The 16026-nt window shown below is 40.3% G+C and overlaps 1 protein-coding gene across 3 annotated transcripts in view; it reads left to right on the top strand.

The window, feature by feature from the left end:
• The first annotated feature begins 228 nt into the window (after positions 1–228).
• The window catches only part of LOC111161915 (gamma-aminobutyric acid type A receptor beta3 subunit), a 220488-nt gene continuing 204690 nt past the window's right edge, over positions 229–16026 (top strand). Inside the window, exons 1-3 of one of the 3 annotated variants that reach the window (XM_022525990.1) lie at positions 229–308; positions 1171–1262; positions 1487–1554. In XM_022525990.1, coding sequence (XP_022381698.1) covers positions 229–308; positions 1171–1262; positions 1487–1554 — 240 coding nt within the window. Of the gene's footprint in view, positions 309–904; positions 1041–1170; positions 1263–1486; positions 1555–16026 lie in introns of those variants that run through there. The other 2 variants (XM_022525989.1, XM_022525991.1) reach the window with 2 other exon arrangements.

Here is a 16026-nt window from a genome sequence, read left to right on the forward strand (position 1 = left end):
TGTTCGAGGGTGAGAGTGAGAGGAATACTTTAATGAACCGATTTTTTGAAAATGGTCTTACAGTGCATAAATAATTAATAGAGCCGCCATGCGAGGGGCTGGATGATGGGTCAGGCGGGAAAGCCCGTGGGTGGGGGCAGGGGCGGGGATCCCCGCGTCGCTGTTTGAATGCTCAGTGGCTGTGGGGGAGAGCGGATCCCACCCAGATTAGGTCGGAGGAGCAACGCCATGTGCTCCAGGCTCCCAGCTCTCCTGCTGCCCATCTGGCTCTCCTGGACCCTGGGGACTCGAGGCTCTGAGCCCCGCAGGTGAGGTGGGGTTTTCCCCCCGACCCGCAGCCTCTTTCTAGACGCTGTAGCGCTCAGTCCGGTGGGCACAGGCTGTACTTCACCCACTGGCTTTTGGCCCATGTCGCAGGTGGGCGGGGGTCGTAGAGAGGGTCGGACCCAGGAAAGGGGCGGGGGAAAGCGGAGAGCGTTTCCCTCACCGCCTCTGCCCGTGTCGCCGTGGGTTCCCTCCTCTCCCAGTCGCAGGAGCTGGGACCGCGGGGGAGCTGGTTTCACCGCCGACCCCGGCCCTGCTCCGCGCCGCGCAGCCGCGGCTCCAGCTTGCTGTCCCCGGCGCGGCTCCAAGTCCCGCTCCGCTGCCGCGGTGTCGGGAGGGAGCGCCAAGGGCCGGGGCCACGGGCCGCGGAGTGTGCGGGGGAGGCCAGGGCGAGAGGCTCAGCCTGCTCCGCCTCCGGTTTGCCTTGCTTCCTCCCCCTCTCTCCGCTCCCCAGTCCGCTGCTCCTCCTCTCCCCAGGCCCGCTCCTCCCCCTCCTCTCCTCCCCCTCCCCCTCCGCCCTCCTCCGCTCGGGGCCAGCGCGGCGGCGGCGGCGGCGGCAGCAGCAGAAGCAGCCCCGGCTGCGGGTCGCGACGGCGGCGGGGCGCCCCCTCCCCCGTGCCGGGGCGCGGCGGAGGGATGTGGGGCTTTGCGGGAGGAAGGCTTTTCGGCATTTTCTCGGCCCCAGTGCTGGTGGCGGTGGTGTGCTGCGCCCAGAGGTAGGGTCGCGGGTGGGTTGACGGGAAGCGGGCCGGGCGGCGAGCAGGGTGCGCGGGTGTGCGCGCCGGGAGCTGGCGGGTGAGCCGCCGCCTGACCCTGCTATCTGTAACCCCTTGCCCCCTCCCCCAGCGTGAACGATCCCGGGAACATGTCCTTTGTGAAGGAGACGGTGGACAAGCTGTTGAAAGGCTACGACATTCGCCTAAGACCCGACTTCGGGGGTAAGTGGGGTGTGCGCGGCCGCTGCGGGAACCGCGCGACCCACAGCGCTGGCGGCCTGGGTGGAGGAGGGAGGCGGAGGGCGCTTAAGCCGAGCTGCGGCGAAGTAGAGGGGGTGGAGGGCATTTCGCTTGCTCCCACTCCTCGGGTAGGTACCCCCATCCTCAGAGCCACCCTCACCCTGTGCCCGAGCTTGGCTGATCAGTGTGTCGTGCTCTTTCTGCAGGTCCCCCGGTTTGCGTGGGGATGAACATCGACATCGCCAGCATAGACATGGTTTCCGAAGTCAACATGGTGAGTGCCCTCCCTCCCCCAGGGCTGTCCCTGAGCCCCTGCCCCACTATCTGGGCCCACAGTACTGGGCCAGAGGCCTTCTTTGACGGGGCCGCCCGCAGAGGGAGCGGCTCTCCGGGAGCCAGCCCCCAGCTGGTGCGGCTTCCTCCATCCGCACGGTGTGCGCGGGGGGCGTCGTTGGCGTTGGTGCCATGAGGAGGGCGCACCCTTCCTGCGGAAGGAAGGGGTCCTGGGCTGGCCTAGCGCTGGGCTTTCACCGCAGCCCTCGTGCTCCCAGCTCCTCCAGGGGTCTGTCACCTGGTCCTGAGGCTTCCCAAGTGCAGTCTCGCCTCCTTAGCAACAGGCGCTGGGGAGCTGGGGAAGAGAGGCGAGTTGTGGGGGTGGCTCATATTCTAGGTAAGAGGTACTTACGGTTTCCTTTGTTGTATTTTGGAAAGAGATGTTGGCAGCTGGAGAGAACCAGGGACAGTGGTCTGTGTATTCTAGGGTGTCTCAGGTCAGTTTCCTTGGTCTCTGGCTTTTCTAAGGGCAAGCTCTTTGGCTGTGAATCCCGGAACCCCGCTCCGCCAAGTCGCTGTCGGAGGTGCTGACGGAGACCGGGCGGCTCTTGAGAACTGGGGGGCCTGGGCAGCAGGCGGGCAGCTCTGCCAGGAGAGTTGAAGGCTAGTGAGCCCAGTATCACTTAGATATGTTCATGCTGTCAGGGTTCAATATCGTAACTTGTGGAAAGCAGAGAGGTCCGTGTCCCGAGGTGTGAAGTGGGTACCGTGTGTGTGTGTGTGTGTGTGTGTGTGTGTGTGTGTGTGTTGTTTGTTTGTTTGTTTGTTGCTCAGGGCACTTTAGGACATCAGGGAATAAGGGCGGGGATGACCCCTTTCATTTGTTAATTGAGCTGAAATATCCTGGGATTTGGAAACAGACTTAATTTTCTGTTGAGTGGCACTTTAGAAATTGTACGAATGAACATTTGGAAACAGTATTTTTTGGGAGAAACCATTGGTGACTTTTCTTTCCAGCATAACATCGAGGATATAATGAGGCATGGTTTCAGATAGACCCAGGAAGTTTCTCAAGTCTGGTATATGTCAGAGTCACCTGAGCAAACTTGTTTTAAATGCATACTCCCAGGTTCCTCGCAAGAGATTCTGATCCAGTCGTGAAGAGGAATCTTGGGATCTCTGCATTTAAAACTAGTGCTTCACACTTTTTTGAAGTAAGGATTTTGTGGACAGCATTTTGAGATGCATCATCATAAACAGAAATATGGACATTTATAAAAATTAAAACTGTTGTTTTGAATAGACTGCTTAGCAAGATATATTTAAAATACATACTACTGTGGATTTTGTAGGAAGAAATCTCTGACCACATAAAATTAATTTCATCAAATTTTCACTCTTAATCTAAAGTTTTAAAATTATATGTGTTTTAAAATCATGCACTTTTCTTTCAATGTATATCACTTAGGACATTTTTGTACAAGGCATTATAATCATAAGTGTTAGTAAGAAACACAGAGGGAATAGCACTTAATATAACATTCAAAATTAACCTTACATATGTTTTTATAATCTTGTAAAAATGATCCTTCCCAAAAGGTATGCTTTTTGATCTTAAGTGAACTAAGTTGACATAATCTGTGATTTTCTCAGTTGAGAATTTCACATTCTCTAGAGACAATCTTTATGGAAGATAATTGGCTATTTAGTGGATTATTATATCAAAAATCTGTATATTGGATGTAAATGAAAGAGAAGGTATGTTGATGTGGCTCTTTAAGAACTTTATACAATACTAAAACAACCAGATGAATAAGAAGAATGTGTTCTTGTACACTATTGCACATTTTCTTTGAGTTAACTTTTTTTTTTAAGATTTTTATTTATTTATTTGACAGAGGGAGACACAGTGAGAGAGGGAACACAAGCACGGGGATTGGGAGAGGGAGAAGCAGGCTTCCCGCTGAGCAGGGAATATGATGTGGGGCTGGATCCCAGGACCCTGGGATCATGACCTGAGCCAAAGGAAGACGCTTACCGCTTGAGCCACCCAGTTGCCCCTCTTTGAGTTAATTTTTAAGTTTAGTTATCCAGTTGTCCTCATACTGATACTTGGTACCTTTGAAAACTACATCAATAGTTGCCTAATTCATGCACCATGAATTGAAGTGTCCCAATTTTCTTTGGACCCAATAATAGAAAGGCAAATTTAAGATACAAGCCATTATACTAAATAATCTTTAGTTTAGTTTATATCCCAAAGCCAATAATTATGCATAACTTAGGCATAGTATACTTGTATGCATTTTTTTGCATTCTCATAATGCTAATTTTTGTAGTTCTATAAACATATATTCATTGTAAACAAAAACTGAGAATTGATAAGAATGGAGACTTGATAAGAATTAGACATTGAAATATCTTCAACAAGTGGACTGAGTAAAATCTTATGCTAGAAAAATATGATTTCTCTTCACGTATTTGCTCACAATTATAGTTATGATATTTGACCTATTATTTTTAAAAATTTATTTATTTATTTGAGAGAGTGAACATGCACTTGCACACACACGGGGAGAGGGGTAGAAAGAGAGGGGAGAGAGAATCCCAAGAAGACTGCTGCTGAGCACTGAGCCAGTGTGGTGTTAGATCAGGACCCTGAGATCACAAGCTGAGCTGAAACCAAGAGGTTTCAGCCTAACCGACTATACTACCTAGGCGCCCCTTGACCTATTATTAAAGAAACTTTGAATATCAGTGGTTAAACATCATTTTGGAGGTCATATTTCATAAGGAAAGAACAGAAGTACAAGCATAAGATTAGAACCATCCTTCAATCATGTTGTTTAGAAATAACAAGTTCCATTTATGAATTTCTTTAATCACTTTACTGGTCACACAAAACTGATATGTGTGAAGTAATGAAGCTGGATAAATAATGGTCTTGCTTTAAGAATATCATAGCTGTTAAAGGTTGTAACAAATGGCTTTAACAAAAAGTATGATGTAGTCAGAAGAAAGGAGCACACAGAACAGAGAGTGGAAAGTGGGGGTAAGATTGGGGAGGAGGGAGAAAGATTTTCTGACATGGAAGGTTTCATGGGTAAGTGGCTTAGATGGAGGAGAGTGTTGTGGGTTAGGGAAGAAATTGGCAAAAGTTTGGATGAATAGATAAGCAGGATAGGAGGTTATGAAGGGGAGAGTCAAAAAGGTGAAATTGGAAAAGTACAAACCCCTGTTCACTTAGGTTCTTCTCTGCCATGCCAATTCCAGATGCTAATTGTGGAGAAATAAAGAGCCCTGTAAATGTTTTAAGCATGTGATTGACATGATTTGAGATAAGGTTTCAGATGAACCTTTTAGCTAAAATGTAAATTTAGATAGAAGCATGAGGGACGCCTGGGTGGCTCAGTGGGTTAAGCCGCTGCTTTCGGCTCAGGTCATGATCCCAGCATCCTGGGGTCGAGTCCCACATCGGGCTCCTTGCTCAGCAGGGAGCCTGCTTCTCCCTCTGCCTCTGCCTGCCTCTCTATCTGCTTGTGCTCACTCTCGCTCTCTCTCTCTGACAAATAAATAAATAAAATCTTTAAAAAAAAAAAAAAAAAGAAGCATGAGGATGTTACAGTAGAAGCAAAATTTATGAGAAAATTAAGGGTATATACACACATATATATATATAAATTATATAATTATTATATAATATGTATTTTATTACATAACTTATTAAGTATTATATAAATATATATTTTATTAGATATATAGATATATTTTTGAAAACATTTATTTAGTAAAATAAAAACTTACCAGAGTTTCAAATAAGAATATGTAAAGCAGGGGCACCTGGGTGACTCATTCGTTAAGCATCTGCCCTCAGCTTAGGTCATGATCCCAGAGTCCTGGGATCGAGCCCCGCATCAGGCTCTCTGCTTGACAGAAAGCCTGCTTCTCCCTCTCCCACTCTCCCTGCTTGTGTTCCCTCTCTCACTGTATCTCTCTCTGTCAAATAAATAAAATCTTAAAAAAAAAAAAAAGAATATGTAAAGCATGTGTACCTCAAGGTGGAACAGATATGTGCATGTTCATGAACTTTTGGGGGTGTTTGTAAAGAATAACATACACTGCATAATAGTAATATTGGTACTTTTCTCTTTACAGTCGTAAAGCACAATCTTTGTCTATTGATAGTACCTACAGATGGTACCTCCAAATAATACCTCTGTCCTCAAGGAAATAAATAAATTTGTATATATACATGTGTACATCATCATGCTTTTTGCTATTTTGTAGAGACAGTCTAAGAATGAATTTGAGTATTTCAGTATTTAACTATAACTTGTGTCATGAAAAGTAGAGATAGTCTACATTTCCATTCTTCTTTTTTTTTTTTAAGATTTATTTATTTATTTAGTTGACAGAGAGATCACTAGAGGGCAGAGAGGCAGGCAGAGAGAGGGGGAAGCAGGCTCCCCACTGTGCAGAGAGACCAATGCAAGGCTCAATCCCAGGACCCTGAGATCATGATCTGAAAGCCAAAGGCAGAGGCTTAACCCACTGAGCCACCCAGGTGCCCCTCCATTTTTCTTAATCTCCCAATTCTTCTTTTCATGCACCTTTTTAAAAATTAGCTGACTTGACAGAGTCAAAGGAAAACCAATTTGTCTTACATAACTTCCATTGTTTCTCTTAGCTTTTGTTTTAAAATTTCATATAATTTTTAAGATAATTTAGATTTAGTTTACATATTTCTTTAAGTGACATTGTATGTGTGAGAGAACACTGTTGACTGAAAATTTTTATATACACTTTCTATAATTCTGATGCTTAAGTATTGGTCCTAGTGTATAAAAGCATATGTTGCATATTTAGACGGGGAGATGAATAAATGGGGGGAAATTATTGAAAGTGTAGGAAACAAAGAAATATTAAAGATATAAAACAATTAGAAAATTTTATTTTCAAAACTATTTTTACTCAGAGAATGAAGTAGTTCTATAACTCTTAAAAATAAATTTAAAAATGAAAACAACATTTTAAAGTACTCTTGGGTTTTTTTTCTAAATTTGACTAGAATAAGCCATTGCTTGATTTATTAATTCAGAGAAGAAACTATACATACTTAATTTTTACTTAATTAACTTTAAAGTATCGAGGATAGAAAACTAGGTTCAAACTCTAGTAGTCTTAATAGTAATTTCTATGATTTATCTTGTACTTTGTTATTATTTTTTACTTAATTAGTCCATCAAAATTATTCCTAACATAAATGGAACTACAGGACTATTTTTTTCTGATATCATCCATGTAAATCATAGTCTTTTTTTTTGTTCCTGAGTTCCTTTTAGGTAATATATAATGTGTATCCTTAGTTGTTATGAGATACATTTTCATCCATTTTTGTAGTTTTATTGTATTCCTTTCTCATCTGTTGCATTTTCTTATTATAAAATCCACTTTTTAAAAATGTCTAGATGTGGGGTACCCGGATGGTTCAGTCATCAGTTGTCTGCCTTGGGCTCAGGTCATGATCCCAGGGTCCTGAGATCCAGCCCTGCATGGGCTCCCTACTGGGAGGGAAGCCTGCTTCTTCCTCTCTCCCTCCCTCTGCTTGTGTTCCCTCTCTCTCTGTGCCTCTCTCTGTCAAATAAATAAATAAATAAAATTAAAAAAAAAAAAAGTCTAAATGTAAAATAACTATTTTACGTAACATAGTTTTGCACATCCCAAGAAGCAGCTTCGGAGCTGCATCACTGTAAAATGGATACAGTCTCACTCATGTACAAAACCAGGCACACACACACACACACACACACACACACACACACACATTTGCACTATCACTTTGTCTCTCCTCTCTTCAGGAAGAGTAGGAAAAAGGAGGTCATCTTGGTTAGAGTGAGCTGGGATCTGTGGTCTGGAGAATTCGGCTTTCTGGCATTTTTGACCAAATTTATGTTAATCAATCCTCCCTCCCCACCTTTCAGAGTCTAGAGGTTTCTTTGTCGATAGAAAATGCTGAACCAGAGTACAGTGTCCAGCACATACTAGAACCTCAGGTGGAATAAGAGCTAAATCCCAGGAGTCCAGGTAATGTGCTGAAAAGAGCCTAATGGGGTTGGAGTTTTCCATTCTATTTCCAAGTCAATGGGAACATCTAGCCTTAGGCAAATCACTTAACATTCAGTAAATCAGTTGCAGGCTTTCCAGATGCCCATAGCATGCCTACAGAATGGATTCCAAAGTGATATCACACTTCTTCTACAGAGAAAATCGTGGTAGACAATCACAACTACACAGACACTTGGTAGACACGATCCTTTACTGATTTTTTTTCTAGACGCTTGGGCCATATTTAGAGTTTGCATATTAATTGTTATTAGCATTTTTAAGGTTGAAAATGTACTTAATGCTCTTATTACAAAGTAAGCTGGGGGATGATTCAGCAGAAAGAAAAAAAAAGTGTTTCTCTGACCCAGTTGGGGTTGGAAAACTGCTTACATGGAAGGCATTCCAGGGGTAAGGTCCACAGAGTGTGTTGGCATTTGGTTCCAGGTTGCTGCATTTTGGAGGTAAGACTGTTTATTGAGGACATTACTTTTCACTGGCAGTATGTTTCATGCATAAGTGATGATCCTGATGGCAACACAGGTGTTAATCTCATCTCCATTTTTCAGAAGAGAAAATAGCTGTAGGACTTGGGAATAGCACTAATTTGGCCCTGCTCCTTTGGTGTTTCTCACTCAGACTACAGGGCAACAAAAAGTGCTCTGTTAGGAGCACACAGGATTTTATCTTCTTCTGCGACCTTCACTGTTGTCTAAATTAGATTCTCCCATTCTACTTTTCCAGGAAAGTTTATTCTTTGCTTATAACACTTATTGCACTGTTACATATGATTAGGGTGTATTTATTTACTTAAAAATTTTTCTCCTCCGTTCCTTTTCTCATTAGATTATAAACTCCATGAGACAGAACGATGTCTGTTGACAGTCCTTGCACTCGATAGGCACCTATTAGACAAGTTGTTGAAATAAAGTGTATGAATGAAGAATGAATGAATGAATGAATACATAAGTGCCTAAATAAATAGATTATGTAGCTTTCCAATGAAATATTTTTATAACCCAGAATTTGGGCTCATGACCAAGAAGAAGCTTTTATTGGCTCAATGTGATGTACTGAGATTTTACCATAGGGGACTTAATTCAGCCAGATTTTGTATGATTGTACACAATATAATACCTTCAGCTGATACTTTGTAGCTGCTAGCCCTTTCACTGGAGAGCTTTTATGCCGATTTCAAAGCAGAATGGAGAGTATTATAGCAATGTCTGAGTAAGGTTTGGTGCGGATATTCTAACACCAATCATTGCCTGCCTTCTTACACTCAGTTTTGTGTCTACTTGTCGAGTACATATGGGTTGAGTTTTCCTATATGATACGAGTTTTGATTATTGTATACAGATTCATCATTCATCAGGCTTTGCCTTCCCTTCCCAGTGGCCACTCAGTAGTATTGTGAGACTGTGGTGGATTTCATGTGTTTGCTTGCTTTCCTGCACAGTTTACTTCTGGACCGTTTATGCCAGGCATTACGAAGATTCTTTAGCTGCAAAATTTGGAACACTGAGACTAAGATAAGTCTCATCTCTTGGCAATCTGCTCAGGACCACCAGTTCAACAGAGAGTCAAGCCTCTGATCTCTCTGGCTGGGGATGTAGAATTCCTTTATTCCTTCTTATCAGGAGACCACATCAAGTAATAGAAGTCATTTGTAAGCATTAACTCATGTGTCCCTCTTTTCATTTTCCATCACACTTAAGCATCACACAGAGGCATTAATACAGTGAACAAAAAACTTCAACATGCATGGAACTGACATTTCAAATGAATGAGAATAAAATTAAGATGTGAGAATGTCACAGCTCTTTAAATGCCCTAATTTGTGCTTCTCCAGTCAATCAATCTGAAAGAGGATATAGATTCTACTGATTACAGCATCATTGTATTTTATCCCAGTTCTATAATGCAATAATTCCTTTTATGTTAAATATTTGCTAAATCCACATGCTATGATTCAGGACATGAAATACATTTGTTTTATTTTGAATTGACTTTAAAGGACAATAGAAACTACTGATTTAAAGCTGTATACTACTGATTGTGTTTGATACATATGTATAAAACCTGTTACTTAGATCAGCATCACATCATTGTTCTTTTTAAACTGAGCTTTTTGAATAAGACTTACCAATTAATAACACTAATAAGTAGAAGAAACAAGTTTTCTGGGTCACCCATTGCTATGTGCTCTGTTTATGTGTGCGTGTGTGCATCTATGCAAACCAAAATTTGTTTTAAAAGAAACAACAATTTGGGTAATTTGTTGTAATATTACTGATTTTTCTAGTCCTGCTAAGGCTAAATATCCATCCAAGAGATAAGTTCAAATATCAGGTGGGAAGTAGACTAGAATGGTTACAGAGTATAGGGTCTGTCCTGTAGAATATGCTTAGTAAATATTTGTTAAATGAATTTGTGTAGCGAATGACCCTTGTAGTAAAACTGTACCTTTGATAAATTTTATTATAGAAATTCCCCTTTTTGGGTGTTTGTTTTGCACATAAAATGAACAATAGTGGGGCGCCTGGGTGGCTCAGCGGGTTGGGCCGCTGCCTTCGGCTCAGGTCATGATCTCAGGGTTCTGGGATCGAGCCCTGCATCGGGCTCTCTGCTCGGCAGGGAGCCTGCTTCCTCCTCTCTCTCTGCCTGCCTCTCTGCCAACTTGTGATCTCTGTCTGTCAAATAAATAAGTAAAATCTTTAAAAAAAAAATGAACAATAGCTTTATATGCAAGGATTCCTGTGAACTTGTCACACACATACCCATGCACGCGCGCACACACACACACACACACACAAAATTATGGAAAACAGTGCCATTCATATCATCTAGACCAGTGACTCCAAAACTTATAGATAGACTAAGAATATTTGTGTAGTATTAGAGTTATTGTAGGGTGGACATAGCTAAGTGTTCTCCAAGTATGATTTCTCATCATTGGTGAATTCTGTGCTTTCCCTTTCCAGAACAGTACACATACTAGAAAAAAGATTGGGAATAACTGTTTGAGTATATGAGGACCAGGATTGACTGTGCTATATTCCTTTTTTATGCTGTTATACATTCTACAGATAATTCATTGGAATGAGGGCATATTTAATTGTGCTGTTGAATGAGTTCATATTTCTGAATCTTTGTTTTGGCCCTGGGCACTAAAATTTGCTGTGAGAATGTCATTTCATGTGGTATGGGCTAAAATAATGATTTCTTAAGAAAACACTGTTCTATAGAATGCAAATGTGGGCCCCATAATCAAAATATTTCTGCTCAAATCATATTGGAAATTATGTTAAAGATGTAAAATAGGTTTCTTCGCTGCAGGAATTTCAGACCCATAATATGCTAATGATTTTGTAAATCTTCTTGGGAGGGGTGAAGAATTCAATATTTTAAAAATTATGTTTCCCTGGGCACTTTTTCTTTGTGGGTGAGGGGCCCAATTAACACTTCTTCATGAAGTTTTTTGTAGAACATTGTTTAGAAAATATGGGGTTAATTCATTGGATCATAACAGCCATCTCTTGTGAATGATAACTGAGAAGATTGCTACATTAATAAAACCCCTTTTGGGGGCACCTGTGTAGCTCAATTGTTAAGCATCTGCCTTTGGCTCAAGTCTTGGGCCCAGGGTCCTTGGATCAAGCCCCTCATCACTCTCCCCACTCAGAGGGAAGCCTGCTTCTCTCCCTCCCACTTCTCCTTGTGATCCCTCTCTCACTGTCTCTCTCTCTGTCAAATAAGTAAATGAAATCTTAAAAAAAAGAATAGTTTAAAAAAATAAAATAAAACCTCTTTTGGTGAAGATGTCCACAGCATGGAAGGTATAATTTTGATCAAAAATCTACCAGTACATATGGGGATGGGTTATTTTTCTAGAAGGAAAGATTAGGCATCTGTTATAACTGATTGATAAAAAGCACAAAGATTTTGTTCTATAATTATAGACTGCCATATTGAGGGAAATCTGTGTGTTTTAAGCTTCCTTGTTTTCTTTTATTATAAGAGTACAAGTACATGATACAGAGGCAGAGATGTATGTGTTAAAGAAGAGGAGATGCTAAAAGCTCTTGGGCCAAAAGCAGCAGACTAATATTGAAAGCAGAATATGGCTCCCTGAGGCTGTTAGGCTTGGCCAGTGGTTTTTAGATGGTGGTCTATATGTTATTCATATTTATATGTAATATAACATTCTGTTTGGATGAAAGGTTCTTGTGATAAACATATTTAGCATCCCTTAGAGTAAGCTATTTCTAAAATTTCCCTTATGACTAATTTTCTGTAGTTCGATGGGAGAGATTATATATGTTTATAAATAGTCAGTGACAATAGTCTATAAGGCAGATGTGTTTTCTGGATTTTTCTATAAACCACAGTGATGTCATAAGAGGACATATTGTTCAATATTGTCTCTACCACTGTGGAGGCCCTGCTGGGGATCTGTGGTGGGTTCAGGGATTATAAAAGACTGGTGGTAAGGGGCACCTTGGTGGTTCAGTTGGCTAAGTGTCTTCCCTCAGCTCAGGTCATGATCCCAGAGTCCTGGGATCACCCAGCATAGGGCACCCTGCTCAGCAGAGAACCTGTTTCTCCCTCTCCCTCTGCCTGCTGCTCTTCCTATTTTTTTCCCTCCGTCAAATAAATAAATAAAATCTAAAAAAATAAAAATAAAAATAAAAAAAGACTGGTGATAATGAGCAAATAAGCCAAAGTAGATCCAAAAAGTAAGAGATTCAGAATGCTATTTGATTATAATAGTAAATGGGGTTTTGTTTGTTTGCTTATTTGTTTTTAGCATTTGGAAGCACAAAAAGCTGGTTAAAAAAAAAAATGGGGCGCCTGGGTGGCTCAGTGGGTTAAAGCCTCTGCCTTTGGCTCAGGTCATGATCCCAGGACCCTGGGATCCAGCTCTCTGCTCAGCAGGGAGCCTGCTCCCCCACCCCCTTCTCTGCCTGCCTCTCTGCCTACTTGTGATCTCTGTCTGTCAAATAAATAAAATCTTTTAAAAAATTTTTAAAAAAATTTAAAAAAAGTTTCTTATTTTGGAAATATAGTATTTCTCTCTACATATATATGTATGTAAAATATATAGCAATATATATTTTATATATTTATATATATATATATATTTTTTTTTTTTTAAAGATTTTATTTATTTATTTGTCAGAGAGAGAGAGGGAGAGAGAGCAAGCACAGGCAGACAGAATGGCAGGCAGAGGCAGAGGGAGAAGCAGGCTCCCTGATGAGCAAGGAGCCCGATGTGGGACTCGATCCCAGGATGCTGGGATCATGACCTGAGCCGAAGGCAGCTGCTTAACCAACTGAGCCACCCAGGCGTCCCTATATTTATATATTTATAAGAAATATATATATAACAATATATATTTTATATATTTATGTATTTATAAGAAATTTTATATTTATTTATTTATAAAAATATTTATAAATATAAAATATAAATATGAGAGAAATATAAATAAATATAAATATGAGATATAAATGTAAAAGAAATATACATATTTCTTTTCTCCCATGCTATGCCTTATTTAGTATTACACTGTATTACATCTAAATTTTATCTTTAGTTTATGATTGAAAAGCTACTCTCAAAACTTGAGATTTTACTTTATTATTGTAAATCGTTTGGAATTTTAGTTACCTAGGTGATTTCTTTAATACTCCGGGGTGTTTTGCCTTTAGAGACCATGGGGGATCTAACTTGCAAGGTTGCCCTCTGCAGTGAAAAGAGTTGCTTGTCAGAACACTTCAATCCCATGGAAGGGTTTGTTGGAACTTTGGCAAGTCATTCAGATGCAATGGTCCTCAATTTGATCTTTTTAAAGAGTGTGTTAATAAGATTCTCTAAATTGCCTTCCAGTTCTGGTTTCTGTGTGTCTTAGAGTCTGACCATTAGGGGACCTTCTATTTGCCTTACACAAACCACTACTTGTTCATTTGATACTGCATGTGGTTTAATTGGTTATCTGAGAGGTTGTCATCTGGCAGTTTGCAACCTTGTATTCTAAGCATGGCAAGTGTGAAACCCAGAATTTTTTTTTTTTTTTTTTTTTGGTGGGGGTGGGGGGAACTACTTATTTCATGTGCTATGAAATTCAGACATTTTGCACATGAAGAGCTGGGATTTTAAACTCTGCATCCATTTTCAGGTCTCAAACAGTGGTATTTGCTTTTTCAGTTTGAATGTAGAATTATAATTTATGAGTAAAAACTGTAGTGATCTGTTAAAATTACTTTTTTTTTTTAACATTCAAAGTATAATCTTTACTTTACTACCTAGGAAGAACAGTATAGAAATGTCTTAGTTGCTATTGGATTCCAAATTGTCTGTATTCAGGTTTTTTAAAAACTCTACATAAATTTAATTCATGCATAATTTTTTAATCTTCTATGGCGTTTTATTAACATAACATAATTTTAATATTGTTTGAATTCATAATCCAGTCCAAAGGGAAGAGGGCACAGACCTGGTCAGTGTCATCAGGACTGCTTCATTCCACCAGTTTGGGATGCTAAGGCAGCATTCAGTGGAGAAAATTTTAAACTTAGACCTCAAAGGTAGAATTTCCCTATTTTGGCTCTACAAAAAAAGAAAGTTTTACCATTTTCTCCCTTTTTCTTGATTCCTAGTCTTATTTAAAATTGAATTTCTTATATATAACACCCAAGCAAGTGAACCTGTGCAGATATAGGGATGAAAATTTCGCTTACCTCTACTATGGATTGCAAAATAAAATATGTAAAATTGTCTAATTTTATTCCATAAAAGTAAAAATGTGGGTGTACAAATTGTTACATTATTAAGAAACTACCTATTTAGGATGATATAGATTAAAATGCGTAGTGTGACCCAAACTTAGATCTAACCAATCAGTAACCAAAAACAAGTAAACAAACAAACAAACCAAAATGGCAAAAAAACCCAATAATTTTCAGAGTGCTCATATTTTTCCAGTGTAGGTGAAATCCTGCTAATTTGTAGTATCTGGTTAAGGGGAATTGTAGCACAGTCTAAAATGATTTCCTGATTTACACTTTGAAATTTTAATTTGTCTACAGCGACGGCCCCACATGTATATATTCCTCAAAGGTTTTTTCTCAGCAGTCCTTCTCTCCTTCCTTTTCCCTCTCCCTGTCCCCACAGACAAGAGAGGTATGAAGGTTCCGGCAAAATTCAGATATTAAAAGGGGAAGACACTTTGTACTAAACGTAACCAAATTAGCACTCGGAGAGTAGAGCCAACTCTGTGGATCATGAGCAGTGGCTGGTTTACTGAGATTAAGGAGAAAAAGCCAAAAGAGGGATAAATGTTCCTGAATGACATTTATCTCCCCTTACCAGATAAGAAGTAAGGGTTTTACCTGCCAGTTTCTCTCACCATTTATCTTTTCGGGATTTTGAATTCAAAATTTGGATACCTCAGGAGCCCGTTTGGCTTAGTAATGTTTCTCCTTTTATCATATCTCTCAGTTTCTGAAACAATGAAGGAAAATCCTCTTTTCTTCAACATTTTTCAGAGGAAAACACAATGAAATTTGTTAAACAAATGTTGACAGGAAAACAAGTGTCTATTAATTGATATCCAGTTTCCCGATATGCCAGCCTTTGCCCAAGACTGTACTTGGTTATGCAATAATGTGCAAACAGAAAAATCAGAACCTGCTCTTGCTACAATACTAATAGAAACTGTCAGTTAACCAAGGGCAAGTCTCACAAATCAGTCTCATACATTACTGAACCATTTTCTCTATTACCAGATAATATGAGTGTTTCTAGATCACTCTTCTGTGGAGATTTTTGTGGGACTGTCCACACATTTGGCAATTGTGAAAACAACAATAATCACACACACACACACACACACACACAAAACCCTAAAATGTAAAAGAAAGCATGGTGGAATTCCATTATACTGATAGTAGAGCCTGATGGGATGGTAGAGAAGAGGGGTGTGGGGCTTGCTTTGTGAATATGTATGGCAAGCACTATTTGTGATGCTTCAGCATGAAGTCCTATACCTAATTTACACTTATCCTAACAGCTCTTCTAAAAATAGACTATGCATATAGATTTTTTAAATCTCAAGCTTATCAAAACACCTTGCATTTATAGGTCAGCACTAGAACTTGGTGGAAAGAAGCAAGGCAACAAACTTTCCCTTTTTTAAAATTCTTAAAATAACTAATATCACTTAATAATTACTTCTTGTATTGTCTTTCATGGTTGGACTTTTTAGTTCAACCGCTTTGTTAACTAATACTGTTGTGCTGTCTGTTTCATTCCAAATGTTTTTAGATTTAAGCGGTGACCTAACTAGTATGTAACTGCTTTCATAAT

This window comes from Enhydra lutris, unplaced genomic scaffold (genome assembly GCF_002288905.1).
Source record: "Enhydra lutris kenyoni isolate GAN:26980312 unplaced genomic scaffold, ASM228890v2 scaffoldscaffold87, whole genome shotgun sequence".
Lineage (NCBI taxonomy): Eukaryota > Metazoa > Chordata > Mammalia > Carnivora > Mustelidae > Enhydra > Enhydra lutris.